Source organism: Pongo pygmaeus, chromosome 17 (genome assembly GCF_028885625.2).
Source record: "Pongo pygmaeus isolate AG05252 chromosome 17, NHGRI_mPonPyg2-v2.0_pri, whole genome shotgun sequence".
In the NCBI taxonomy this organism is placed as follows: Eukaryota; Metazoa; Chordata; class Mammalia; order Primates; family Hominidae; genus Pongo; species Pongo pygmaeus.
The window spans coordinates 61,160,553-61,188,538 of record NC_072390.2 but is presented as its reverse complement, the minus strand read 5'-3'; the positions used below and the strand labels follow the sequence as shown (position 1 = coordinate 61,188,538).

Sequence of the window (27,986 nt, the reverse complement as noted above, 5' to 3'; positions counted from 1 at the left end):
ACATCTCGTCTCTGGAAGTATCTAAATTCCAAAAGTGTTGCTTGAAAATCACATCATTATAAATACAACCATATTGTAAATGCTTTGAGGCACCTTGCTAGTTAAAAGATTTTTTTTTTCTGAATAAAGATTTATTTTGTGAGGAGAGCCAACATTTCTTAATTACCCTGGTTTGCAAGCTCAGAGCTGTTACCCGAGACATGTTTTGATTTTTTCATTTGCATGTGGCCTGATGTTTCACCTGTGTCTTGAAGTCCTTGTTAAGAATGCCTGTATCTTGACTAGGGAACATAGATAGAAAGACCCACTGGGCATGTGTCATGGGCACAGCTTGCTATTGTGCAAGGTGATATTTTCAAATGGTATGTGACCAGAATGAGGCTGAGATATGCATGCATTCACACAGAAGGTATCATGAAGCTTCTACCTGCTGCAACGCTCCTGCAGTCAGATGCTATATCCAGGAGCCGAAGCTTACAATAGCCAATAGCAATTCACTCTATCCCACTCCCCAGCTAAATTTCCCAACTTCTCATCTTGCCACTTCAGAGAAAATGGTTCTGGTAAATTAACTCCCATGAGATGCTGGTGAATTAATATGGCATTCAGAAAAGATGATGCCCTAAAATGTAATGCATACTCTCAGGAGATGAGTCTCTAACAGGGGATTTGAGGCAACTGGTGTCCAGTGGGTGTAGAAACTATTTTTAGACGAAGAATTGTGGTATTTGTATAGCGAGAAGTAAATGCCTATGAGGGGTCATGCCTAGGCCCAGTAGAAACCTAGTGAAATGGGAGCTTCCTTAGGCTGGACACAAAAAGGATTCTGGGTCCCTTTTTGTGTCACAAAAGTGTTCTGTTGGGTTCACCCTTCAGGATGGCCTATTGCTTTCACTAACCCTTAGTGCAAAGAGCATGGAAAGAGGCTGAGCTCAAGGGAATGGAAACAGAGGACAGACACTCAAATGGGATTCCAGTTGCCCTTTCAGGAAAGGATTGGGAAATATTTGGCTGTGACCATGTCCAGGGCTGTAGTAAGCTTGTAAGGTTTGACTCTCTCTTCCACATCTTTATCACTTGAATCTTAGTCTGGTTAGCAATAAAGCTCTGAGACTGGAGAGGGCTTATCTTTGGGGACTTCATGGGCAGAAGACTTGGGTGGGAAGGTTAAGTCCTTCTCAGAGAGCTTGGAGGTGAGTCCCAGGGAACAGCATGAATGATGGTGGTCTGAGAAAAGAGGAAGGAAAGCTGAGTTCCAGGAACTGCTGTCTTCCAGGGGCACCCGAGTCAGGCAATTGAAAGGTTCCAGCACTCACTGCTGGGCACCCCTCTCAAAGCATCATGTGTAGCTCAAGGGCTACCCTTTAAGAGGAGACTGGCAGATATGTACTAGGCCTGATCATGGAATTCAAGAATAGCAGAGACTTAGAATCTGTTTAAGATTTGAACTTGTTCTAATCTCAAACCACAGCAAAGATGCCCAAGAGATAGAGATGCAGCTCCCCATCACCTTGTATGTCTCATAGGGGATACACAAGGTCCAGTTTTCCCAGTGGCCCCTAAGGAGCCCAGATCAGCAGAGCCTGGGACTGGAGGCTCTGTCTTTTGTGTCCCAGTTACTTCGGCCTCCATGGACACTTACATCATCACTGAAGCCAACTCCCTGCTGCTCACCAACCCCAGGCTTGGAATTTTCTCTGTGTGAGTTCCTAGGCAGCCTCCCCTTGTCTACCTGCTTTCTAGTCCCAAAGTTTTCCAGTCACCTCACTTGGGGCTATATTAATTTCCTGAGGTGGTGATACAAAATTACCATAAACATAGTGGTAATTAAAACAACAGAATTTTCTTCTCTCATTTTTCCGGAGGCCAGAAATCTGAAATCAGAATCTGTGGGTGGAAATCAAGGTGTCAGCACTGTCATGTGCCCTGCAGGCTCTGGGAGAGAATCCACTCCTTGCAGCTTCTGGTGGCTGCCAGCAGTCCTTGGCTTGTGCTGCATCACTCCAGCCTTCAAGGCCAGGTCTTCCCATCTCTGCCCCATCTTCACATCCCACCTCCTTTGTGTATGTGTTGATCTCTCTCTTTCTGCCTTCTTATAAGGACTCTTGGGATTACATTAAGGGCCCACTGGAATAATCCAGGATAATCTCCCCATCTCAAGCCTCTTAACTTAATTACATCTGCAAAGACCTCCCTTTTCTTTTTACCATACAGTTATATACATGGATTCCAAGATTTAGAACATGGATATCTTCTGGGGGACCATTTTTCAGCCTACCACAGGGGCTACAATCCACAGAGCATGGATCTGAAAATTCTGTCACATGAAGAACAGTCAAAGGTCCTAGAGACATTTACATTTTTAAACATTTTATCATGAACATACATATATATGTAAAAGTACATACATTATTGATACTTGTAAAGCAAAAACTTATGTAAACCCTCCACGCTGCCTTCAGGCCAAGAAATTAAATCTTGACAGTTCTCAGCTTTTAAGGTAAACATTTTCTTGTTTCCTTTCTTTTTTGATCTCCATCTCATGGCGCTATGCTTCCATATCACCTGGATTTCATCCCTAATGATAGGCTTTTATATCACCTGGATTTGAATGGTACATAAATAGAATCAGGCCATATATCTTATTTTATGTCTTAGTTCTTTCACTCAGCATCAGGTTTTTCATATTTTCCTGAGCTGTTGAGTGTGATTGTGATTTGCTCATTTTCATTGCTGCTTAGTATTCCATTGAGGAGCCTGGAGAAGGGAGAGATCCAGTGGCTTGTTTCAAAGGGGTAGAGAGGGAAGAGAATAGAGGCACTGAGATTGGTCAGATGTTGACAATTCAACAATTCGTTCTGGTGGCAGAACTCAATGTAACAAAAACTTACTAAAGGTTGGCCATGGATGTCCTAAAAGGGAAAGAGCTGCAAGGGTGGCCATGGGGCCCCATCAGTAGAGCTGTCTAAGCATGGAACCACCCAGTAGGTTCATTTTGCCCACAGCCCAGAGATAGCTGATTTATCAAAGCAGGGGAATTGCAATAGAGAAAGAGTTTTACATATGTGGAGCTGGCTAAATGGGAGACCGGAATTTTATTATTACTCAAATCAGCCTCCCTGAAAATTCAGAAACTAGGGTTTTTCGAGGATAGTTTGGGAGAAGAAGTGGGGGTGTCTAGGCAATGGGTGCTTGCTGCTGATTGGTTTGGGGGTACAATCATAGGGGTTTGGGAAATGGTCCTCATTGCATGCTGAGTCATTTCTAGGTGGGGCCACAAGAGCTGTTGGCAGGTCCAGGTGGAGCCATTGGTCATCAGACATGCAAAAAACCTGAAAAGACATCTCAAAAGGCCAGTCTTCAGTTTACAATGGCATGTTGTTATCTGCAGGGGTAATTGGGGAAGTGCATATCTGTAATAATGGCTGGCAATGTTTATGTCTATGTTTTAGCAGAGGTCAGGCTCCTCTCATCCTCCTAGGCTGGTAGTCTCTGCTTAACTTTATGGAAGGGCTATTATCATTTAAACTATACACTAAATGTCTCCCAAAGTTAGCTTGACCCAAACCCAGGAAGAATCAACGGGAGTTTGAAGGCTAAAGGCAAGATGGGGGTTGATTAAATCAGATCTCTTTCACTGCCAAAATTTTCTGTTATAATTTTTTCAAAGGTGATTTCAAGCATAGGCTCAATGGCCTTGGATATGGAGAACTTTAGACTGGAAGGAGGGTGGTCTAGAGCAAAGCTAAAGCTGGCACTCTGACCCTGGCCAATCCTGAGAGCCCCAGCTATGCCCCTGAGATGTCACAAAGACAAACTGCCTGAGCAGCTGCCCAGCCTGATGGGCTTTAGACCCCACACCATCCATCCCCATCTGCTGGCCAGCCCTCTCCCAGGGTCCCTAACCATAACCCTTCCCTGGCTTTGTAGCAATGCCAAAAATTCTCCCATGAAATAGTTGTCCTTCCATCCTAAGCCTTTGGCCCTGTTTAGACTTCAGGCTGTGCTCAGTCATGGAGCCCAGTGAGGGAGTGATTGCTGGGCCCTCCCTAAGGACAGCCTTTCATAGCAGGCAGGAACAGAAGGAAACCAGAATAGGAAGGATGTGAGGGGCAGCCAAAGGGGGCCCTTCCTAGACACCACTGCCTCAGCTGCTGAGCAGAGGATCCTTTGAGTAGATGAACAGCAAAAATCCTGGGCCACACAACAGCCCTGTCCCTGTGAACCAGGGGCAGAAGGCCTGGATCAAAAGCTGGCTCCTCTCCAAAGGGTGGGAATCCTACTGTGTGTCAACTGAGGTGTCTGGAGGGGGTCCGGGGCACCTGGAAGGATGTGGCTAGTGAGTTGGGAAGACTGAAGGACAAATAAGGGCCTTCACTGACATGGTTTTACACCGAAGAGAGGAAGTCCATCCAGGTTAATTCGGGTTCAGCCTGGAATGAAGGGTGAGGGAGTAAATGTAATCTCCTTGCAGTCTTCCAGAAGAAAAGCTTATTTCTCCTCCCCTTTTCCTTACACCTGTCCCACCATAAAATCTCCATAAAATGAAGACACTTGGCTAAATTCAAAGAGTGAAAATTAAAGAGACATGCAAAGTGAAGAATTCTAAAGCTCTTTTGATCTGCAAAATTGTGCTCCTGGCAAGAGTAAGGAATTGAAAGATTATTTGAGAGAATCTCAGTGTGTGACATGAATGTGACATGAGCACCTCCTTACAGTTTCCATTATGCCCAGAGGGACAGATGGGGCTTCAGTTAGAGGAGGAGGGATATGGGGCTGACTTTGGGATAACTTTTTCACTTCTAATAATTGTAAAATGCACACAGAGCAAGTTGTCAGAAGAGACTGTCTCTGTTTCACCACCACCTTTAAGACTAGCAGTAGTTAGTTCTCAATTTGCAATATTTAAGTCTCAGCCCCCATCGGCTATGGCCTCTGTTTTTAAAAGACATAAAAATATGTCTTGTATTCAAGAAAGCACGACGATTGCCATGCAGAGCCACATCTCCAGTGCCACCTGCATTACCCCGAGGGCCTTATCAGCAGTATCATCTGGAATCAGTCAGCAGTCAAGCAATCAGTCAGCATTGAAGGTCGAATTGTACATGCGGCACTGTGGGAAGAGCAGTAAGGAATAAAGATAGAGCATCTCTGAGATGATGAGGTCATTCAGCAGGAAAATAATAATAGCAACAAAAGCAGCATTACCTTCTATTTGCCTACTGCTTTACAGTTGGCAGTAGCATTACTCAATTCAGGGCACTGTATTCAGTTTTGCAGATGGCAAATAGAAAAATGTGAATGATGCCATCTAGAGTTGTGCAGTGCACAGCCTGCCGCACCATTCACAATGGCCCTGTCATGCACAGAATCTCATTTAAAGCTTTTCAGGTATGGAATTCTTTTCCCATTTTAAGTTGATTTCACATCCATTTGGTCTTCATCACAGTTTTGTGAGATTGCAGGGCTAGTGTTATTCTCCAGACCACAGGTAAGGAAACCAAGTTCTAGAAAGGAACTGGGACTATTCTAGATGACTGGTAGAATGAGATTAGAACCCAGCACTGGTAGCTCTTGGTTCAGAGCCATTTCTACTGGCCAAACTCACTTAACCCAGTCTTTCAGGAACACATCTGGGATACAAGAGATGGGCTGGTGGAGAACTGCTGAGAGCAGAAGGGCTGCTGAGTAAAGGCCTAATCTCCCTCACCCCAAACCTGGCCTCTGGCCTGGCCCACCCCAACCCTCTGCAATGGCCAGCTTCCCTTCTTCATGCCCCTCCTCCCCACCCCCAGGTTTGAGCGGGAGCAGAACGACACCTTCATCATGGAGATCCTAGACATTGCTCCATTCACCAAGATGCGTATCCGGATTGATGGCCTGGGCAGTCGGCCGGAGTGGTTCCTGGAGAGGGTAAAATGTCTAGACCCTCACCCTTCCTTCCAGCCACCACCCACCCCTTCCCCTGGTTCCTCTGGCTTGTCAATGGACTTTGTTAAAGCACAAATATCACCGTAGAGGATCATTACATGAACCCAGCCCATATGATCCAGTATGCTCTTTGGCATGAATTAATCAGAGAATGTCGTTTTACTTATTTGTGTCCAGTGAGAACTGAAGCAACTGTCAGGTAATTCAATACGAGCTGTCAACGTTATGTGGACAGAGACCCGAGGAAGGGGAGGGGTGGTGTGGGCTTCCTTCAGGACAGCAGCTGGGAGGGTTGAGAGAGGAGCAAGGCCTGGGGCAGAGAGAGGCTGCCATGGTGGGAACTTCAGGCAGGATGGCAAAAAGCTTACTGGGGCCTCTGTGATCATGGAGTTAGGCAGCTGCTTCTTTTTCCATCGTGGGCCTCTGAGTCTGAGCTTGGCTGTCAGCACCCTGCCTGAGGAACCTGGATCCTTGAGCTCTCAGTTGGGCTGAAGCCAGCCTTGGGGATGGGATGCTGGGATCTTCAAGGAGCAACAGCAGCATGGGATTTCTTAGTTCTTCTGCCTCCATCCTCCTGCTGTTCCCAGCATACATATGCATGGGCACATATGCACACACATACATGCACATGGCCACGGACTCAGTTTCCACCAAGAAAGGAAGGCAGCTGCTCCTTCTCGGGACCTCTCATCACTTCCTCACCTTCCCCAGCTGTGCGGCTCTGTGCCTTCAGGCTGCCCAGAGGAGAGTCATTAACGCTTGCTGCTCCAGGGCAGAGAGAAGAGCGTCCAGGGCATAGAGCCAAGCTGCACTCATTTTGATGAGAACCACTGTGATATTAGGAGTCCATGGGTTTTCCATGCTAAGAGTGGCTCCAAAGCTGGAGGCCCCTAGCAACCAGGAGGAGCCTCACCTGCAGCCCCACACTCATAAAGGCAATGACTATGCCGACAAAGATGACCTTCCTGCAGCCTCCGTGTCACACGAGGTCCTAGGCACGTCAACTTGTGTGTTGTGCCAGTCCTCCTTACATAATGTGTGTTAGAGTCTCAGGCAGCATAACAAAGCACCACGGACTAGAGGCTTGGAACAACACACATTTATTACTCCCTCACTGTCACAGAGGCAGAAGTCCAAGGTGAAGGTGTCAGCAGGGCCACGCTCCCTCTGAAGGATCTAGAGAAGCATCTGTTCTGGGCCACTCTCCTGGCTTCTGGCAGTTCCCTGACTTGGGGCAGCGTCATGCCAGTCTTCACATGGCGTTCTGGGTGCATGTCTGGGTGGTATAAGATTGGACTAGGGCCCACTCTAATGACCTCATCTGAACTGATTACACCTATAACAATCCCCTTTCTAATAAGGTCACATTCTGAGGGACTGTGGGTTAAGAATTCAACATATGAACTCTGGGGGAATACAGTTCCACCCATAACACAAAGCCCTGCAGTCTCTTACCTGAGTCAGCCCATGCATCCTCGTCTACCAGAGGCCAGCTGTCCTGCATCGCCTCAGGCTCCTCCTCTCCTGTTCAGCCATTAGCAGACTTTCTTGAGTCAACAATATGGTGCCCACACCAAGGACTATCCCGCAAATGTCAGCATTCTGCTCCCAGGTGTTTGTGGCTGACAGGGGCTTGGTTGGTCTGTTTTTCTGTCACTCTTTCAGCAAACAGCTCTTGTGCACAGTGACAGGCACCTCTGACGACACAGCTTTAGGTGAATTGCCCATTCCCAAATCCCAAGCTAGGGCAGTCCTCGTAAGGACTTCAAATCCAATGCCAGGCACACAGGACAGGGCCTTTGTCCTGGAAAGGGCCCTTTCCACACCCCGTGAGTCTCAGTCGCAAGTGCTTGTCTCAGGTCTGGGATCTCCAGGGTTGGGATTTGGGGAGGGGCTGCATGAACCAGGGGGTGCCAGTGGAGGTGAGGGAGGGCAGGGCATTCCCACGGTGGCTCCCTCTCCCCCAGATCCTACTGAAGAACATGAACACTGGAGACCTCACCATGTTCTACTATGGAGACTGGCTATCCCAGCGGAAGGGCAAGAAGACCCTGGTGTGTGAAATGTGTGCCGTTATCGATGAGGAAGAAATGATGGAGTGGACCTCCTACACCGTCGCAGTTAAGACCAGCGACATCCTGGGTGGGTCAGGGGCCCCTCACACCTCCCGCTCCCTTACCATTCCAACCCTCAAATTCGGGCTCAGGCCCTGGTTTCTGGTCAGGGCATTTTTCTTCATATGGCCTTCCAAAATCTAGTCAATCCAAGTTTTCTCCACAGTGTGTCGCTTTCTGTCTGGACAAAGCATCTCCTCCCAGGGAGTGACTGGTTCCCTCCCTCCTCTCTTGGGGAAATAGGGGAGAACATTACTGGGGAGTATGGTCAGCACTTTTGGAAATGGTACAGGCACTTGACGCAGAGCCTTCCCATCTTCCTTCTGCTGCCTGGCACCCCTTGCCCAAGTGTCATGCACCTCAGGCATGCTCGGACCCATGTGCTTGGTGGCCATCTACCATGTGCCGGCTTTGGCTGTGGGTCTTAGGATACAGATGTGCTGCCCAGGCCCTTGCAGGTCTGCCTTCATTGGAGCAACCACAGTGCAGTGTAGTGACGCTCTGATGGATGCAATGCCAAAGTCAAGTCCAGAAAGACAAACACAGAAGCCAGGCAGATAGGGCACCCAGAGGAAGGGCCTTCTAATCAAAAGTACTAGCATGTCAAAGGCCAGGAGCTGAGAGGGAACACACTGTCATCCAGGCATGGGGGCAGTACCTCCTACCTACACTCCCCTATCCCAAGCCTGCTCTCCAGGAGCCATTGCAAGGAATCTGGCAAGCTCATCACATTAATTATAAATGGTGAATGAAGGATTAACTTGTTGGCCATGGTAGCTTACGTTTTCAACAGAGAAGCCTCTTGCCAGATAAATGAAGCTCTCATGGTAGGATCTCAGGCATAAATGATAGGTTAATAAAGCTAGTAAATTTTGTTGGGGGTACCTCCTTTCTTCCTATTCTCACAATGGAACTTTCACCCCTATTGCTTAAAGTTCCAAGTGTCATGTTTTCAGACCCCTCCATCCCTTTATGATGCACTCAGAAAATAATAAATTCATTGATAACCACAGATGTGTGTCAGAAAAGTTTCACTGGGTCACCCCTTCCAGAAGCATTTGCTTTTGACTTGGGCCAATACCTGTATTTGGCTTAAGCAAATGATATGAAGCTCTAGTGTAGAATGTCAATCAGAGACAGATTTAGGGAACACAAAACTTCCCTGCTTCCTTCTGAACCCACACTGTGCAGGAGGTAGCCTATGTTTCTAAACTGTAAAGCCAGCCTATATGACACACCTTTTAAGTTTGGGTATATTTCCCCAGAAATAGATGAGTTTTGTACTAAACCATTCACACTTGCTGACCATTACTCCAGTTAGACCAAAAGCTTTTGTAAGGCACAAAGATAAGATGAAGAAGAGAATTGGAGACCTGGGACATTAATTGACCCTTTCCAACCTCACCCCTGGCCTTCTTGAGTCTGTACTCTGTCCACCTGTACCCCTGACTCCTCTGAGGAGTCCGGGATCAAGGCCAGAGCAAGAGGACTGTGTGTCAAAGAGGCTGGCACCCTAAGCCTCACTTTGTGCACCCCCCAGGAGCAGGCACTGATGCCAATGTGTTCATCATCATCTTCGGGGAGAACGGGGATAGTGGGACACTGGCCCTGAAGCAGTCGGCAAACTGGAACAAGTTTGAGCGGAACAACACGGACACATTCAGCTTCCCTGACATGCTGAGCTTGGGCCACCTCTGCAAGCTGAGGGTCTGGCACGACAACAAAGGTAGCTCCCACTCAAGGCCAGGTTGGTGGGAGGGCAGCCCTCAGCTCCCTTCCTGAGCCATTCTTTCCTCCCTGGCAGCACATTGACTCTGATTACCCCAGGATGGCAGGCAACCGAACACAGTTGATGACCACCACATTGATGCTTCCATCAGTATGAAAGAGCCAGTGTTTCTGGGCAAATATTTTTAGAGAGGAAGCTTAGTTCCTCCTGCTTTCTCCCTGGGTGATTAGTGGTTCTCCATTGTTTGTGATTTCAGAGCATTAATTTGACTCAGTTCAGGAATAAAAATTAAGAAAAAAAAACTAAATCACCAGTTCATTTCCCATGGATTTTCTATAAAGGATTATGTTTGTGCCGGCTGCAGTGGCTCATGCATGTAATCCCAGAACTTTGGGAGGCCAAGGTGGGAGGATTGCTTGAGCCCCAGGAGTTCAAGACCAGCCTAAGCAACATTGTGAGATCCCATCTCTACAAATTATAAAAAAGAATAGCTGGGCATGGTGGCATGCACCTGTGGTCCCATCTACTTGGAGGCTGAGATGGGAGGATTGCCTGAGCCCAGGAGGTCGTGGCTACAGTGAGCTATGATTGCGCCACTGCATTCCAGCCTGGATGACAGAGTGAGACCCTCTCTCAAAAAAAAAAAAAAAAAAAAAAGGATTATGCTTGTTTATTTATAATAGTAATCCTAAAGTAGTTGAATTCACTTATAAATATAAACTATGAAATAGGATATAAACCAAGTGAGAAATACATTTTTAACTTTGCAATGCCTAAGGAATGCTTTGTCATTTCTATAACTGTGATGACATTCATGTTCTCAACATTTCTTTGGTTATCATTTTGCTGTCTTTAAGCCACTCTTTATTTTCTCTGGCTTTGGGCCTATAAGTTCTATTTGTTATAATTAGAATAGAGTTGTTAAATATTAAATTCCACCTCCTTGATGCATACTGCTTTCTTCATTCACCCTTTTGTCTTCTGTAGAAACATGTCTCTGTAAAGCTATCTGCTCAAAGCCTGCTCTAGCCTTTGCTGGGTCTCCCAAATGGTTGCCCAGAGCTGTCCTGAATGTTGTGTTGCTCCTCACTTCTTCCAAACCCCTGTGGAGGACTAGCCTATCTGTCACGGTCACTGACGAAACCCAACTTGGCAGTTTGCAACCTCTCTTCCATAGGAGCTAAACGATTTTGCTTTAACATGGATTAAACAGTCAAAATTTTTCCCATAACACAGAATAAGCTCAGACTAGGCATTGATAAAATAGCCTTTAAGGCAATAAAATAACAAATATTTACACAGCACTCCACAGTTTTCAAATTTCAGTGTATTCCACTAGTCATTTATATATGGAACATCTAAAGTATTCATGACATGCCTGGGACTCTGTTAGGTATTAAAGATACAAACATTTGATCCTCAAAAATGCTTTGTGAGGCCAGGTACTGTGGCTCACACCTGTAATCCCAGCACTTTGGGAGGCTGAGGTAGGCAGATCACTTGAGCCCAGGAATTTGAGACTAGCCTGGGCAACATGGCGAAACTCCATCTCTGCCAAAAATGCAAAAATTAGCCAAGTGTGGTGGCTTATGCCTGTAGTTCCAGCTATTGAGGAGGCTGAGATGGGAGGATCACTTGAGGTCAAGGCTGCAGTGAGCTGTGATTGCATCACTGCACTCCAGCCTGGGTAACAGTGAGACCCTGTCTCAAAAAAACAAAACGAAACAGTCAAAAACAAACAAATAGAAACCTTTGTGAATTACTGCAGCAAAAGCACTTTATTGCCCCTCTTTTTACAACCAAGTAATATTGAGGCCTAGTGAGGTTTGAATATCTTACTCGGAAGGACACAGCAAGGAAGGAACACAGCCATCAGCCAAACCCAGGTCTTCTGATGCCTGTTCTAACCCACCGTTCTGTGTGCCGGCCCATCTTGCCAGCCACCATTCTGCACCATCACCAGCCACTGCGTCAGGTGGTTAAGAAGATGAGGTGATGAGAGGCAGCCTCTTTATCACTGTTTGCTACACCCCCCAATATCAGGGTGTATCCGAGTTAGTCTTGTCCAGAAAAGCATGCAGTGGAAGGGAACTCTTCTTCCTCACTTGATCATTCAAGTGGCATTATGAGTCTGTGGAAATAAGCATACTGGCAAATCATGCTCAAATATCCTTAATGCACCTCTCCTCTTTCCCAAGACGAAAACAAAACAAAGACCCCTGAGTTTTCTTTCCCTCCATCTCATCATCCATTCTGATTGTCTTAGGATTAGCAGCAGGTTTCCCAAGTCTGGTTGAATAACGGTAGCCATAATCATTAGGACCATCTTCTGCCCCAGACACTTCACAAGATCAGGATGAGATCTTCCCGTGACACTCAACAGTGATCACATAGTCAAGACAAGTGTGAAAGCATTGAGCCACATTCTGTGTATCTCCACAGGCCTAATTAGAGGGATTTGACAGATCAGATTAGTAAGGGTGGCAGGCATGGGGGTGGGGAAGGTAGGGACAAGGTCTGTCTACCCTAACCCTAACAGGAGAGCTTGTCTACAGTCTCTCCTGTTAAATTGCCTAAACCATTGTTTAGGAAGTATGTTCCCAAGAACTATGTCCCTGCCTTAATCAGAAAGAAGTACATTATGTCTGTGGGCTTCCAACTCTCTGTCTGGCTACCAGCACACACTGGCAAGATGTCATTGCCATTGAGGGTAGGAATCATGCCTTATTCATCTTTATCTTCAAAACTGCTTATAACAGTATGTGGAGCATAGTGAGGGCTTAATAAATGTTAGTTTAATTGAGAATCCCCCAGAGAGCTGAGAAATACTAGGTCTTTTAATCCTGTTCTGTCATAGCCTGTATCTCAGAAATAGCAGAGACTCAAAGGAATTAGAACGCTGAGAAGGAAGAAGTGGTATCCCCAGCAGCCTGAGCCCTTCCTCTAAGGCTCACTATGAGACCAGAAGCATGGGGTTCCCTAACCTCTTCCCAGTCAGCCCAGAAAACTGGAGAGGGGAGAATTTCATGTAGACTATGATGACCCAACTTTTCTATGCCAGGGCCATTTACAATATGGGTGTTTTATTCATGAGGGGTGAGAGTGGAGAGTATAGCCAGAAAGACTGAGGATGCTGTGTTAAGGACCATACTCTGTAGAAATCACTCAGCAGTCCTGGGGCAGGGGCAGGGGCAGGGGCAAGAGGAGCTGTCCGTGGTTCTGACTCCTTCTCTGGCTTCTCTCAACTCTGGACTCCACAGGCTGATCCAGGTTCTTTCCTTGGTGCCTATTTTCAACCTGGCCTGCTACAAACATCCATATGCTTGAAAAGATGGTCCAGATTACTATGCATTCCACCCCCAATTCACAGCAATAAAAGGTAGAGAGTTGTGGATCCAAGATCAGAGCTCATCTCTGCTTCCTGCCTGCAACTCCATCTTATCCAAATCTGAACTCCACCTAATTAACCCCTTTGTTCCCTGGATGGCTTCCCCTGTTGCTGCCATACCTTCTGTCTCAGCCTGTTTCTCAGGATGAACCTTCCAGAGTCCTTTCAGCCATTCCTGCCTCCATGCTCTACCCTTCCTTCCAAACCATCTAGTAAAGGCTCGTATATTTGAGAAGAAGTTTCAAAAAGTAAAATCCCAAGATGTGCTATGTCAATTCCCTACTCCATAATTTCCTGGACATAAATTTAATAGAAGAAACATGAAGCCTCATTTGCTTCCCAATAGCAAAGCAATTCGAAATATTTAAAATGTTATTTCTCCCTAGCAAATTTCTAGAATCCCTTGCTTAAAAATGTCATTATACAGCCAAATATTTAAGCCACTGTATGTAACAGGGATAAAGAAAGGGGAGATGAAAAAGTCATGTAATCACATTTCAGGAGTCGGGAATAATGATTGTCTTTAGTGACATGCAAGTTTCCCCCTTTCTTGTTTTCATCCTCCTACCTGACGTGTCCTCTTCAGAGACAAAATGAGCAGTCCAGGTCTTTTGCAGGCCTAACAATCCCTTCAGTTTTAATATTTATTTCAGTTAACAAATCAATTACAGCTGGCTCTCACTATTCACAGTAGTTATGCCCCATAATGTTGCTGTGAACTCTGAATTTGCGAACTCTGAATCATTGCTCCTAAGAGAAGCATAGGGTTAGGTTCCTGTGAGCCTCTGGTTACAACATTTTCACCAACTGATCAATAGATAACCTTGTTTTGTATGTGTTTCTGTTTAGAGACATCTTACTTAGTATTTACTGTTTATTCATTTACATTGAACTCATGACCAACAGCACTATAACTCATGCCTGAGTGAAGCTTATCTAACATGTATCATCTCTGGAAGGCATGCTACAGCCTTCTTGCATTTAGAAACACTAAACAGCACTTTAGTTTGAGGACCAAGCACTATGTTTGGGGGCCATTTTAAAACAATGAACTCACTAACAAATAGCACAAAAATGTGAAAACATGGCACTAAATAGACCATGAAAAGGACAATTGTTTATGACATGAGAGATGAAACAAGAAGGCAGTGTTGCCTTGTTTAGCCTCATCTGAGAACATACATGTGCATTTGGCAACTAAAATTTTTTGCCACTCTGCATAGGTCCACAAATGATCACATGAGTATTAATTTAGGGTTACAAATAAATTTTAGCAAATAGCCAAATCCACAAAGATGGAACATGTGAATAACAAAGATCAACTATATATCCATTGAGTACTTACTGTTAGGCATTGTGTTCAGTGCTAGGGACAGAGTAGGGAGCAGCAGACAAGATTCTGGTCATCTGGATGACCTTCTAGCAAAAACTACATGTATTAAATAAGTAATTAATTTAAATAATGTTGTGTCTCTAAAATGGAGGCCCACAGGATGCTAGTCCAAGGACTCAGAGAAAACCCTCCTGAAGAAGGGAGATTTAAGCTGAAACCTCAGGAATGAATAAGAGTAGCTATTAGGTGAAGTGTGGTGTTTGCTTAAAATGAAGGAACACATGTGAGGTAGAGTGAATAGCAAATATAAAAGCCTTAAAATAGGAAAAAATCTTGATATGTGCCAGAAACTAAAGAAAAATCCAGAATGACTACAAAATAGGGAATAGGGGTGGGAGCTACAATATAGATAGGAACCAGGCCATGCATAATATTATAAGCCATGTCAAGGATTGGGTTTTTATCCTGAGTGTACTGAGAAGCCATCAAAGCATCTCAAGAACAGGAATCACTCAGAGAAGATCATTGTAGTGTCTGTGGGAGATAGGTTAGATGGAGAAGAAAATAAACTTCAAAAGATGATTAAGAAATTAGTGGGAGAATGTCTTGCAGTACGATGATGGCAGTAGGAATGGAGAAAAAGCAGACCGATTTGAGAAATATTTAAGGCAGAGGACTTGTTAAAGGTTTGCCTGAGAAGACTTGAACATGGTGAGGATGCTGGAGAACTTTCTTCATCTTGATGAGTTTAATTTGAAGGCCTGGGTGACATCTGTGATGTCCAGTAAGAGTGGGGTCTGGACCTTGGGAGGAAAGCTAGTTGGAAGATTGATCTGAGATAGTAAACTAAAAGTTGTTAGTGCAGAGAGAATAGTAAAGTCATCAATAAAGACTGAATAAGAGAGTCTATGGAGAAAGTGCAGCTTGAGGAAAGCAAGGGTGGTGTAGAGCAGATTCCCAAGAATTTCAACATTTGAGGTGAGATAATGGAAAAGAAGGAAGAGGAGGGGGAAGAAGAAAAGAGAAGTAGAAGGAATTACCTCCATCTTTTGTACTTCCAAAGTGGGATGTGCTTGGGGAGGAAATTTACATCTGGGAAATTCTGTAATGCTGAAGATTGTTCACTGGCCATGAAATCCCAAGATGTGGTGTGTCAATTCCCTACTCCATAGTTTCCCAGACATAAATTTAATAGAGGAAACATGAGGCCTCATTTGCTTCCAAATAGCAAACCAAATCAAAATATTTAAAATGTTTATTTCTCCCTAGCAAATTTCTAGAATCCCTTGCTTAAAAATGTTGTTGTACAGCCAAATATTTAAGCCACTGTATGTAACAGGGAGAAAGGAAGGGGAGATGAACAGCTTTCTGTAATTTGTGGATTTATGTTTGTTAGACAAAAATGCTCCTCATTGCTTCCTCCCCGTGCCACACACACACACACACACACACACACACCACAGAGTCAGGAAATCTTTTTCACCTAGCCTCACTCTCTCTGCTCTCTGGTCCTTTTTGTAATGTGGAATTGTCTTTATTCCTGACTATTCTGACACACCCAAAGAATGGCATGGTACATTCAAGTTTTCAGAAACTAGGGTCTCTCTAAGGTTAGCTATTTTCATTCAAAAGGTTTTCTTTGTTATTCTCTCTCTTCTTTTTTCCTAGATCTCTAAACTTTCATTCCAGCCCTTGTTTAAATTTCACCTTGCATGAAGTAACTTACATCTTTTGCCCAAGCTAACAGACATGCATAGATACCCAAGAGATAACTTTGCACCTGCAATTCCCTTCCCCTGCTGAATTATTATTCAACCTTCAAAATCCAGATTAATATCACCTTCTCCATGAAGCTCCCTGATTATCCCAAATGAAGTTAGATGCTCCCTACTCTGTGCTCCTAAACTTCTCTGCTCATACCTCTATATCTGGCACTCACAATACTGAACTGTAATTGTCTTGCCAGTCATAATTGGCAGACTTTTGAGTTTCTCAAGGCTAGAAACTTTGATTCACATTTATATGCCTAATGCCTGGCACTTAGTAGGTATTTAACAATTATATGAATAAGTAAATTAATGTTGAACATCAGCTTGTAGCAGCTTCTGGATCCTAAATAGGTGGGTCCAGAATTCTATCCTTTTCTAGACTTCCACAGATATATCTTTCTCCCCTGTAGGTGATTGAGGGGTTTCTAGATGCAGCAATTATATCAGACACACTTGTTAAAGCATTTGTAATTATCCAAGGGTAGGTGTCATGGGTGCAATAATGTTCCCCACCCACCAAATTCTTCTTCACCAAGAACCTCAGAATGTGATAATATTTGGAAATATGATCTTTGTAGATAGACTTAGTTAAGAATCTTGAGATGTGATCACCATGGATTTAGAATGGGCCCTAAATCAATGATGACTTGTGTCTTTATAAAAAGATGAGAGAACATGGAAAGATGCCGAAACAAGAGCATGTGAAGATGGAGGCAGAGATTGGAGCTGGAGATAGCAGTGACAAGCTGAGAAACACCAAGGATTGCTGAAAGCCACCAAAGCTAGGAAGACACAAGGAAGTATTCTTCTGTATAGCATTCAGAGACAGAATTGACCTGCTGACACCTTGACTGCAGACTTCTGGGCTCCAGAACTCTGAAAGAATAAATTTCTGTTATTTTGAGCCACCAAGTTTGTGGTAATTTTTCTGATGGCCTAGGAAAATAATACGGTAGGGAAGAACCTTCTGGGGAAGAGTAAAGACTTCCCTAGGGTCTCAGTATAAACAATCTGCCTCAGGATTTGCTACTGGGTGGAAAATATTCAAGGCCACTGGACCAAGATTAATCTCACCAAATCAGAGTGCAGTCCCATCTGAGAGCCTAGAGTCAGCAGGGTTTAACTGCAGCAGCTTAAGGCATAGCAAGGCTGGGTGGCCCAGAGAGTCCTAACACTAAAGTTGGTGTCAAGTAGTGATCTGTTTAGCAAAGGCCTTGCTCCTAACTTTTACAACTGGGGTTTCCACAGCCCTGAAATTAGTTTGGTAATAACTTGGGGCACAGAAACCAATTATTCCCCTAGGCATGAAAAAGAGGGGAAACCCAGAACTGAAAGGCATTGTAGATTAGTTTGTGATCCCACTCTGCAATTGTCATTTAATTCCAGCCGCTGAGACCTCTGCCTTGTGACCTAACTCCCATCGTGCATCCTGCCATGATTATATCTGCCTGTCTGTGGTTTAGAAGCTCTCTTACGTTCTCACTTCCGCACTGAAAGTTCTTCCTATTGCCCTACCTTGCTTGAGCCCACTCCCAGAACAGCCGACATATTTGTGACTACATGTGTATTCTGTCTCTTTTACTTGAGCATTAGCTCCACAGGTACCATTATCTTGTTCATGTTCTTTCCCTAATGCCTATCACATTGCCTATAATATAATAAGGACTTAATATATTTTTGTAAAATTTAATTATGCTTATACTTCTCTTTCAGACCCTTCCCTGTCTTTTTATGCTTCAGTTATAGGGAACTCAGTTTTCCCCAGAATCAGTGTTCCTTGTGCCTTAGTGGTTTTTTAAAAAGTTGAGTCCTGGCCATGAAACTCAGACTCATGACTAAGTCCTCCAATGCCAGCTGCCCCTCCTCCAAGACACTAATTGCACACGTATCCAGACTTTCTTAGTTTTCCTGATGCATTTTTCTACTATGCAAAAACGTGACTCCAATCAGCCAATTCCTTCCATCTCCTCACGGTCAAAATCTGAAAGAGGCGTGTTCAGCACCGCGGACAGCTCTAAACCACTCCAACCTTGTGACTAGTTGCTACTGTTGTTGTTCAGATGCCAGCCTCTCCAAAGAGCTTGACACCCCACCCCACCACCACTTTGGATAGCCAAAAACTATCTGATTGCCTTGGACCCATAATAGCTCTTGGGTTTAAAGAAATCCTGAGTCATTGATGTGATCTTCTTCCCCTTGTAGGCAAAGAAGTGGCCCTCCTCCCCTTCAACAGACATCGGGTCTGAAACTAGGATAATATCATTGGTAGGTCTTCAGGCTCATCAAGAAAAGGAAGATTTCTGTATCCCTATTTATTATTTTATTTTTGAGACGGAATCACTCTGTTGCCCAGGCTGGAGTGCAGTGGGGCCATCTCTGCTCACTGCAACCTCTGCCTCCCAGGTTCAAGTGATTCCTCTGTCTCAGCCTCCAGAGTAGCTGGGATTACAGGAGTGTGCCACCACACCCGGCTAATTTTTGTATTTTTAGTAGAGGTGGGGTTTCATCATTTTGGCCAGGCTGGTCTCAAACTCCTGACCTCAAGTGATCCAGCCGCCTCGGCCTCCCAAAGTGCTGGGATTACAGGCATAAGCCACTGTGACTGGCCGTTCTGTATCCTTATTGAGCCCATGTGGTTGAGATACTAGGTTCAGGAGAGGGACAGAGAAGTCCAGGTTTTGTGTCCAATTTCCTTTTAATGGTAACTTTCTCCTCCAGAGATGGAAGTTTAAATGTTAATACAAGCTAAGATGGCTAAACATGTCCTTAGACTCTCTCTATGCCACACTTTTTATGTTATTTTAATTTTTTTCCAGATACCTTATACTTCCCTTGCATAGACACATATGAGGAAAAATATATTTTGTTTGAGAGTCTTCTACAATAAAGATGGGGATTTCTGAACAAATACCGTATAAATCAGGTGACAAATGCTTAGTTAACTTAAAGCATAGCAATCTTCTCTTCCTCTGAATCTACCTTTCAACCGTTTTTGTCTATTCAATAGTTCTTTTTTAGTGAAAAATTTTAAACATACACAAAACTGAAGAGAATAGTGTAATAAACTTCCACATAGCCATCACCCAAGTTCAAGAATTATGAATTATTGATTCACAATTGAATCAGTTATTGATTATTGAACTATCAAATTTGAACTATTGAAATTTGTCACACCAGCTGTATTTTTCATACTTTTTTTTATTTTTTCTTTTTGGTTGCTGGGGGATATAAAATCAAATCCTAAACTTCATGTCATGTCACCCCAAACATAGTGTGTTTCTATTTATTTATTTATTTGTTTATTTATTTACAGATGGAGTCTCACTCTGTCACCCAGGCTGGAGTGCAGCGGTGCCATCTCAGCTCACTGCAACCTCTGCTTCCCGGGTTCAAGTGATTCTCCTGCCTTAGCCTCCTGAGTAGCTGGGATTACAGGTGTGCAGCACCACACCTGGATAATTTTTGTATTTTTAGTAGAGACAGAGTTTCACCATGTTGGTCAGGCTGATCTCTTTTTAAAATGAACAGTTTCTTACAAAATTACACCACCATTATCATACTTAACAATGATTTATTTGTATTGTTCAATTTCCACTCCATGGAGAATTTTCCCAATACTATGTAATATGTAAATTTTCTTAATATTGTATATGGAATATATGGAAAATATGTAAATTTCCTCAGTACTGTGTACTAAGTCTGTGAGGAATACAATGTATTGAGGAAATACTGTTTATTGATGTAATATGAAGTACACAGAAGTCCCATTATTATTGGTGCTAACATTGAATAGTGGATACAGGGACTGCCAGCCTGATTACTCCACTATAAAATTTCCTCGTAACTCTTCATCTAATGGACTCATCCAGTGATGATCAATTGAGGTTACAAATGGTGATTTTCTAATTCTTTCATTTCTTATTCATTTAGTAGCTAGAATTTTTCTGTTAAAAAAAGTCCCTCAGGCTATTTGATTACCATAAAATATAGTTCATAGAGGAAAATCAAGACAAATGATTAATTCTCCATAATTCCAATTACCCAGATAGCTTTTATAATACTGAACAAATTATAACCAGAGTATTTATTTTCTAATTTATCTTGTTATTCATGCCTTCTTTGGTTAAATTAAGCTCTGAGGAAAGAAAGAACTTATGTGTTTTCTTTTGAAAAATATAAATTCATGGCCGGGTGCAGTGGCTCACGCCTGTAATCCCAGCACTTTGGGAGGCCGAGGCAGGCGGATCACGAGGTCAGGAGATCGAGACCACGGTGAAACCCCGTCTCTACTAAAAATACAAAAAAAAAAAAAAAAAAGCCGGGCATGGTGGCGGGCACCTGTAGTCCCAGCTACTCGGGAGTCTGAGGCAGGAGAATGGCGTGAACCCGGGAGGCGGAGCTTGCAGTGAGCTGAGATCATGCCACTGCACTCCAGCCTGGGCGACAGAGCGAGACTCCATCTCAAAAAAGTAAAATAAAAAAGAGAAAAAGAAGAAAGAAAAATATAAATTCACAGAGATATTAGGTTGGTGCAAAAGTAATTGCAGTTTTGCCAAAACCACAGTGACTTTTGAACCAGCCTAATGTAAAGAACCTCAGAAATCATCTATTTCAATCCCCACATTGTACAAGTGAGGATACTGAGGCATGGGGATATAATGTGTTCAGTTTGGTGGATATGCTGAGACTGCAACCTGATCTGCCAGATCCCAGAGTGTTGCTCTGGGTGGCCTCTTAGATAACGTATGTGAAAAAGTGTTTGTGGAAAAATAATCGCTAGATTCTCATATTCATCCACAGCAAGGGCTCTGTGATGGTTCCATATCTTACTTCAAACCATTTATTGATCTTACTGAAGAAATGTGAGTTACCTAGATGAATCCTTAGCTTGCCAAAGATTATTGTCAGGAATAGAGTTGCTTGGTGAAGAAAATTATCTGCCTACCTGGGAAGAATTTTTAGTGGTTTGTGCTGGAGCAAAGAATTGACAGTTCACTTTAGAAAGTAAAACTCATTGATCAGTTCTATGTTTATTGAATGCTAAGTCTATAGCACTGTGATACAATTAAGAGCTCCTAAGATATGATTCTCATTCCCTAAAATCTCACTAAAGAAGTCAGGCATACACATAAAACCAGCCACAAAAGTTGGGGCATAGTGATGACCTGAATAGCAGAAATTTCTCAAGATGTCTGTGCTCATGGCCAAGAGAATGGACAAGCAAAAAACGCTGAGAGCCCGGGGATTTTGGAAGGCATTGCAGAGGAAGTGAGGTCTAAATTGTCCAGAGAACAATAGGCAAGTATTTAAGACAAGGGAAAGCTGGGTGCCATAATGAGGAGAGAGGAAATGCCAAAAGGATGCTTAAATCCATCTCACTGGGCTAGGGGATTTGTAAAAGGGCTCTTCCTTATTGAGGTGAGACATAAGGTGATTGGAGTCAGGCTGAAGAAGGCCCTAAATATGTAAACACAGAGTTGGGCCCTTTTGTCCTATTAGATGTGGAAAGCCACTGGGGAACCACAGGCAGAGCTGGCATGATAAACTCTAGGGAGCAGCTGCCAGTCTCACTCCCATCCAGAGACTGCCATCTCTTGCCTGAAAAGATTGAGACCTCACACTACACAGTTTCTAAGCCTTTTTCTTAAAGTAAACTTTCAAAACTGTGGGACAAAATCATCAATTCTACTAGGACAGGCCACCACTCACTACTAGGGCTTTGAATTCTTTTCCCCATCCACTCTTAAAACTTCACCATTAGAGCCATTCTTCCCTATTCACTAATGGTGCACACCAATGCATGCAATAAACACTTATTTAATAATATGCCAAGCACTGTCCTAGGCATTGAAATATAGAGGTGGTTAGGTTACAAAAGGCTCCTGTTCTCAAGGGGCTTACAACCTAGTGGAAGAAGACAAACTATACAATATATGAGAAAACAAAAACTTATTTCAGATTGTGAAGTGGGCATATCATGATTGACAGCAAGTAATTGGGGATTAGGAAGCTTCTGCAAATATGGTTGTTAACAAAGTCTGTCTCAAAGACAGAATATTTGATCTGACACCTCAGTGATGAGATGGTGTTGACATTCAGAACCTGGGGAATATAGTTCCAAACAGACAGAATGGTAGATGCAAAGTTTCTAAGAAAAGAGAGGGCTTCATATATCAAGGGATAAAAAGAAGCCCAGTGTAAGTGGAACAAAGTGAAGTTGTGAGTAGTATGAAATAAAATCAGAGGAGTGGAAAAGGACCAGATCATGTCAATAGTCCTTGGTGAGCAGTTTGCATTTTATTCTGACAGTGATGAGAAGCCATTGGGGGTTTTATATGGAGAAGTGACAAAATCTGATTTATCATTTTAAAAGATCACTATGATGTATTTGGAAGGATATTATAGCATTGTGTATAGAAGTACAAGTCTTGATACCAACTAATTACCCATCAACAAGGACAAGATAAATAATTTGGTGATACATGCATTCAATGAAATACCAGGCAACTATGAAAAAGAATGAGTCCGTATTTATATTTTGATATAGTTTGTCTGTGAGTAAAAGGTGTCAAATAGTGTAGAGTGTTTGTTACTTTTGTGTAAAAAAATAAGGCAGAATCCTAAAAGAGGAGACTTTGTAAAGCAACGGATTCTTTGTCAATTTCAGATGGTTCCTTCTTGGTCTATTGATATGCTTTGGCTCTGTGTCCCCACCCAAATCTCACCTTGAATCGTAATAATCTCCAGGTGTCAAAGGCGAGACCAGGGGGAGATAATTGAATTGTGGGGGTGGTTCCCCCATGCTGTTCTTGTGACAGTGAGCGAGTTCTCACAAAATCTGATGGTTTCATTAGGGGCTTCCCCCTTCGCTTGGCAATCATTCTCTCTCCTGCCACCTTGTGAAGAGTTGCCTTCTGCCATAATTGTAAGTTTCCTGAGGCCTCCCTAGCCGTGCAGAACCGTGAGTCAATTAAACCTCTTTTCTTTAGAAATTACCCAGTCTTGGGTATTTCTTCACAGCAGCATGAGAACACACTAATACATCTGCTAAGGCCAAGTAGGATATCCACCATGCAGCTAGTGCTGGCCACTCAGTTAGCCATGCTGTACCTGTGAGTCTACTATCCTGCTGTCTACTATCTACTATCCTGCTGTCATCATCAGCAAAAACCAGACATGTGACATCAGCCTGCCAGAGCCACCTGTTCCCAGTTGCATGTTTGATAGGTTCTTAGTGGGAGAAAGTCATGGTAAGATCCCTGTCAATCACACCCAAAATCTCCAAAACAAGGCAATTAAGTGAGCAGCAGGCATAAAGCTCATGGAAGGAGTTTCTTTGAAGAATTCTAATTTGAAAATTGTGGATGGGGTCAGACAATACCAATTTTTGAGAGGACGGGGGAAAGGGGGCCACAGTGGGAAGAGAGGCAACCTGCCAGTGAGCACCAGGGCAACCCAGGCCAGACAGGCTCCTACTCTGGTTGTCTTCATCCATGTAGTGGGGGCAATGAATTATATGTGGATAAAGGTAAAGCCATCCCAGAATCCACCCTTCCCCTTAGCTCACTGTTTTTCTCTGTCACCATTCTGGCTGGAGCCCGGGAAGTATAATTGTGTCGTGAAAACTGTGTAGGGTATAGAGCATGATAAGTGGTGCATTCTAGCAACAGAAACAATCTCATGATGGCCCACTTCTCCAGGTAATGCCATCCTCCTCCGCTAGCATACTCATGCTCACACTCACGCGTGCAATCACATGTTCAAACTTCCCATTGATTTCTTATTGCTGTGATTCTGTAGAAAGACCTCTCTGACTCTGGTCCTGATACATTGAATCAGTAGTTCTCAAGGTGTCGCTCTAGGACCAGCAGCGTTGACCTCGCCTGGGAGCTAGTTAGAGATGGGCATTCTTGGACCCCACCACAAACTGAATCAGAAACTGTGGCAGTAGGGCTCAGTAACCTATAGTTTAACAAACCCTCCAGGTGATAGTGATACAGGCCCAGGTTCTCAGCCTTGGCTACACGTTGAGATCACCTGGAGAGCCTTAATGACTAACGATGCCTGGGCCCCACTCCAGAGGTCTGTAGCAATCAAACTGTGTAAGAGCTGGATAGTGGAATCTGCGTGTGTATGTGTGTGTGTGTGTGTCTTCTGTCACACACACGCACACAGTGAGGATGAACGGTGGGAGGAGGACAAAAAGTCTCTTCCACCTGGACACCTTCCAATAAAATCAACAACTTGTCACCTTTTTCTCTGCCTTCCTCTTTACCTGTCTCTTCCTTCCTATATTCCACTTCAGAAGTGTTTGAGCACTGCTTCAGCAGGTCTCCTCTGCCTCATTTCCAGACTGAATGCATTGAGGCTTGCTAAGTAGTTCAATCTTCGACAGCCAGCAGTCGCACTTGAGGCAGAAGGTCTCGTCTTCATGACACTATCAGGAAGCATCTCAGAAAGCAGCCATTTTGCAAACTTACAGGTGGAATTGGCCCTAATGTAGAAAAATTGAAAGATTGAGTTAAAAAACAAGTTTATTGTTAAAATAACTTACCGCCGGGTGAGGTGGCTCACGCCTGTAATCCCAGCACTTTGGGAGGCTGAGGCGGGTGGATCACCTGAGTTCGGGAGTTCAAGACCAGCCTGGCCAACATGGAGAAACTCTGTCCCTAATAAAAATACAAGATTAGCCAGGTGTGGTGGTGCATGCCTGTAATCCCAGCTACTCGGGAGGCTGAGGCAGGAGAATTGCTTGAACCTGGGAGGCAGAGATTGCAGTGAGCCGAGATCACGCCATTGCACTCCAGCCTTGGCAACAAGGGTGAAACTCCATCTCATAAATAAATAAATAAATAACTTCACTGTTTAACTCAACAGAAGTGTTTTAAAATTTAGCTTAACTCTATTGGTGCTGTTTTCCACTTCAGTGAGGACCTGTGTTTACAAAACATAAGAAGTACTTTTTCAACCTGGAATGATGCCATACTAGGACCGCCAATGTGTATTCCCTGCTGAGCCTTAACATGTGTCCCCTGTGATCTGGGTGACTGCAAGTGTGTGTCTTTTTGTGTCTCTTTGTGCTTTAAGACTCTTGGAGTTTCCTTGTGGGCATATAATGAGCAGCAAGTAACCTGCCAAACCACTGGGATTTCCTCCTGCCTGGGGTCCTTTGGTTGTAAGGGTTCTCAAGGACTTTGAAGAGAAGAGAGTAACTGAACCAGTGCATGGTATAAAGAGCATGCAGCTGTAACACGGATGCTATTTACACCATGCAGGCAAGTGCACATCAATTCATATTTGATAGCTGTGCTATGGTGGGCACACTTCCGAGGGAAGCCCTGCCAATTATAACAAGGGCAGCTATGTGTTCAATATTAGCAACATACCCAAAAGAAATAGCAGCTTTGGATTTGTTCTATGATTGTTGAACAGCTTAGCCAAGTCATGACACATTAATTCATTCAGCATTCATTGAGCAACTGCTACTTGCCAGTCATTATGCTAGGCATGCGAAAAACGAAAACAAGTAAGACCTACTCCCTGCCTTCAAGAGCTCATGGCCTGGAGGATGAGACACATGTAAATACTGACAACACAAGGTGGACAGGGTGTGGCCACGGCAGATGCAGGGGGCTATAGGAGCATGGAGAACACCTGATGCAGGCCTAGCAGGTGATCAGGGGACATCAGGGAAGGCTTCTTGGAGGAGTTGACACCTGAACTGATTCTGGAAGGATAATGGGCATGGACTAGGTAAATACTGGTGTCAGGAAGTAATAGAAGTAGTCCTTCATCTTGGTGAGCTCCAGAAAGTTCTATTTTGGGTCAGAGATCTCAATTATAAATCTAATGAAAGCTATGAGCTCTCTCCCTGGTAAAATGTTCATGTATAATTACAGCACAATTTCTTGGGGTCATGGACTGCTTAAGTTCCATACACAGATCCTCTAGGGTTCATGAACCCCAAGTTAAGGGCTTTGCAGAAAATTATATCCTCTGTGCTGGAGGAACCCTCTGAGACCACCTAACCCAGCCCCTCACTTTATCAACAAAGAGATCAAGGCCCAAAGAGGACAGAAAACTTGTCCAGGGCCACACAGCCAGTGGGTTGTGGGGATGTAGAAGTCTGAAAGGGGAGGGAAGGCACGTCCAGCTTCCAGCCCCCATGGTGTCTTTTCCACAGGGATATTTCCTGGCTGGCATCTGAGCTATGTCGACGTGAAGGACAACTCCCGCGACGAGACCTTCCGCTTCCAGTGCGACTGCTGGCTCTCCAAGAGTGAGGGCGATGGGCAGACGGTCCGCGACTTTGCCTGTGCCAACAACAAGATCCATCATGAGCTGGAAGAGACCAGTATGTGGGGGAAAGCATTGGCTCAGGAGGGAGGCAGGGAATGGTGCTGGAATAAGAAGACACTGTTCCAGCTGGAGGGGGATCAGGTGCCCGATGCAGGGAATAATATGGAGATATGCATGAGGAAACATCCTAAATGCTGTTTGGTGAAACTGGAACTGCTAAGAAACACTGATGCCAGCTCATGGCTCAGAATCACAGGGACTAATTAGGTAGCAGGAAAACCCACTGGGGACAAGCTGACCCTGACCTGAAGGCTGAGCTGGGTGGTTTGGTGTGGAGTCCTCTCTGGTTTATTTTTATAACATGGGCATCATCCAACTGATGCCTGTGGCAACAGCTGCCTAATCAACGCTTCCTAGAAACAGAATGCAGGGGAAGCCAGTATCTCCAGCAGCGGCTTTCCTTTTGTCCCTTCCTCAGGGGATATTTAAAGGGGAAGAGTAATTGATCCTGAGGGGATGGCCATCAAAGCTGAGGGAGATGTGCCTCTCACAGATGCCAGGGTCTGGGCCCAACAGATCGGAAGAGGCTTGTCAAAGGCAGAGCCTGACGTAAGAAATGGATTTTTCCAATCTTAGTTATTAAGGCAGCACTAGCTTCAGTAAGAGACAAACCCCTAAATCTCAGTGTCTTCACACAACAAAACATTTTTCACTCCTATAATACCCAGTCCAGTATGCGTGTTTGGTGGGAGGTCTTCCACAGAGTAATTTAGGGACCCAAGCTCCTTCTATCTGTATCTCAGTCATTTCTAACATGTGGCTTCCATATTTCTTGCAGATGGGAAAAGAACATGGAGAAGGCACACTCCTCTAATAGAACTCACATCCTATTAGTGCGAACTAGTCATGTGGCACCACCAGATGCAAGGGCACCTGGGAAATGTAGTCCCTGGCAGGGCAGCCCCTTCCAGGGGACCACTGTAGACTATGGAAGGGAGGCTACCCACCCACACTCAACTCTACCATGCCATCCAAACTGCCCAATGATGAGTAGCTGCCTTGAGAGGTAGTGAGCACTATGTCCCTGGGAGTATTCAAACAAGGGCCAAGCACCCATTTATTGAGAATTCCTGTATGAGGATTCCTGCCCTAATTCAGAAGGTAGACTCAGAACTTGTGTAATTGCACTTCTGAGAAGTTACTGGGTGACCAGTTTTATTTTAGATGCTATGAATAATGCATATGGCTTTGTGACCTCTAGTTTATTTGTACTGACCTTTTCACATGCGTTAGTCTCTCAATATATCCAAAAGCTCCCACAGGTTAAGGATAGCATCACTCATGTATGTAGCCCTCTGCAGCTCTGCAGGCCTTGGGGATCAGTAGGTGCTCAAGCGCTCAGTGAATGGAAGAAAATGCAGTC

General features: G+C 44.2%; 1 protein-coding gene across 1 annotated transcript in view; it reads left to right on the top strand.

The window, feature by feature from the left end:
- The window catches only part of LOXHD1 (lipoxygenase homology PLAT domains 1), a 181,203-nt gene that overhangs the window by 140,933 nt on the left and 12,284 nt on the right, over positions 1 to 27,986 (top strand). The window contains exons 35-38 of the mRNA XM_054460472.1: positions 5,796 to 5,913; positions 7,899 to 8,073; positions 9,586 to 9,771; positions 26,448 to 26,618. Coding sequence (XP_054316447.1) covers positions 5,796 to 5,913; positions 7,899 to 8,073; positions 9,586 to 9,771; positions 26,448 to 26,618 — 650 coding nt within the window. The remainder of the gene's footprint in view (positions 1 to 5,795; positions 5,914 to 7,898; positions 8,074 to 9,585; positions 9,772 to 26,447; positions 26,619 to 27,986) is intronic.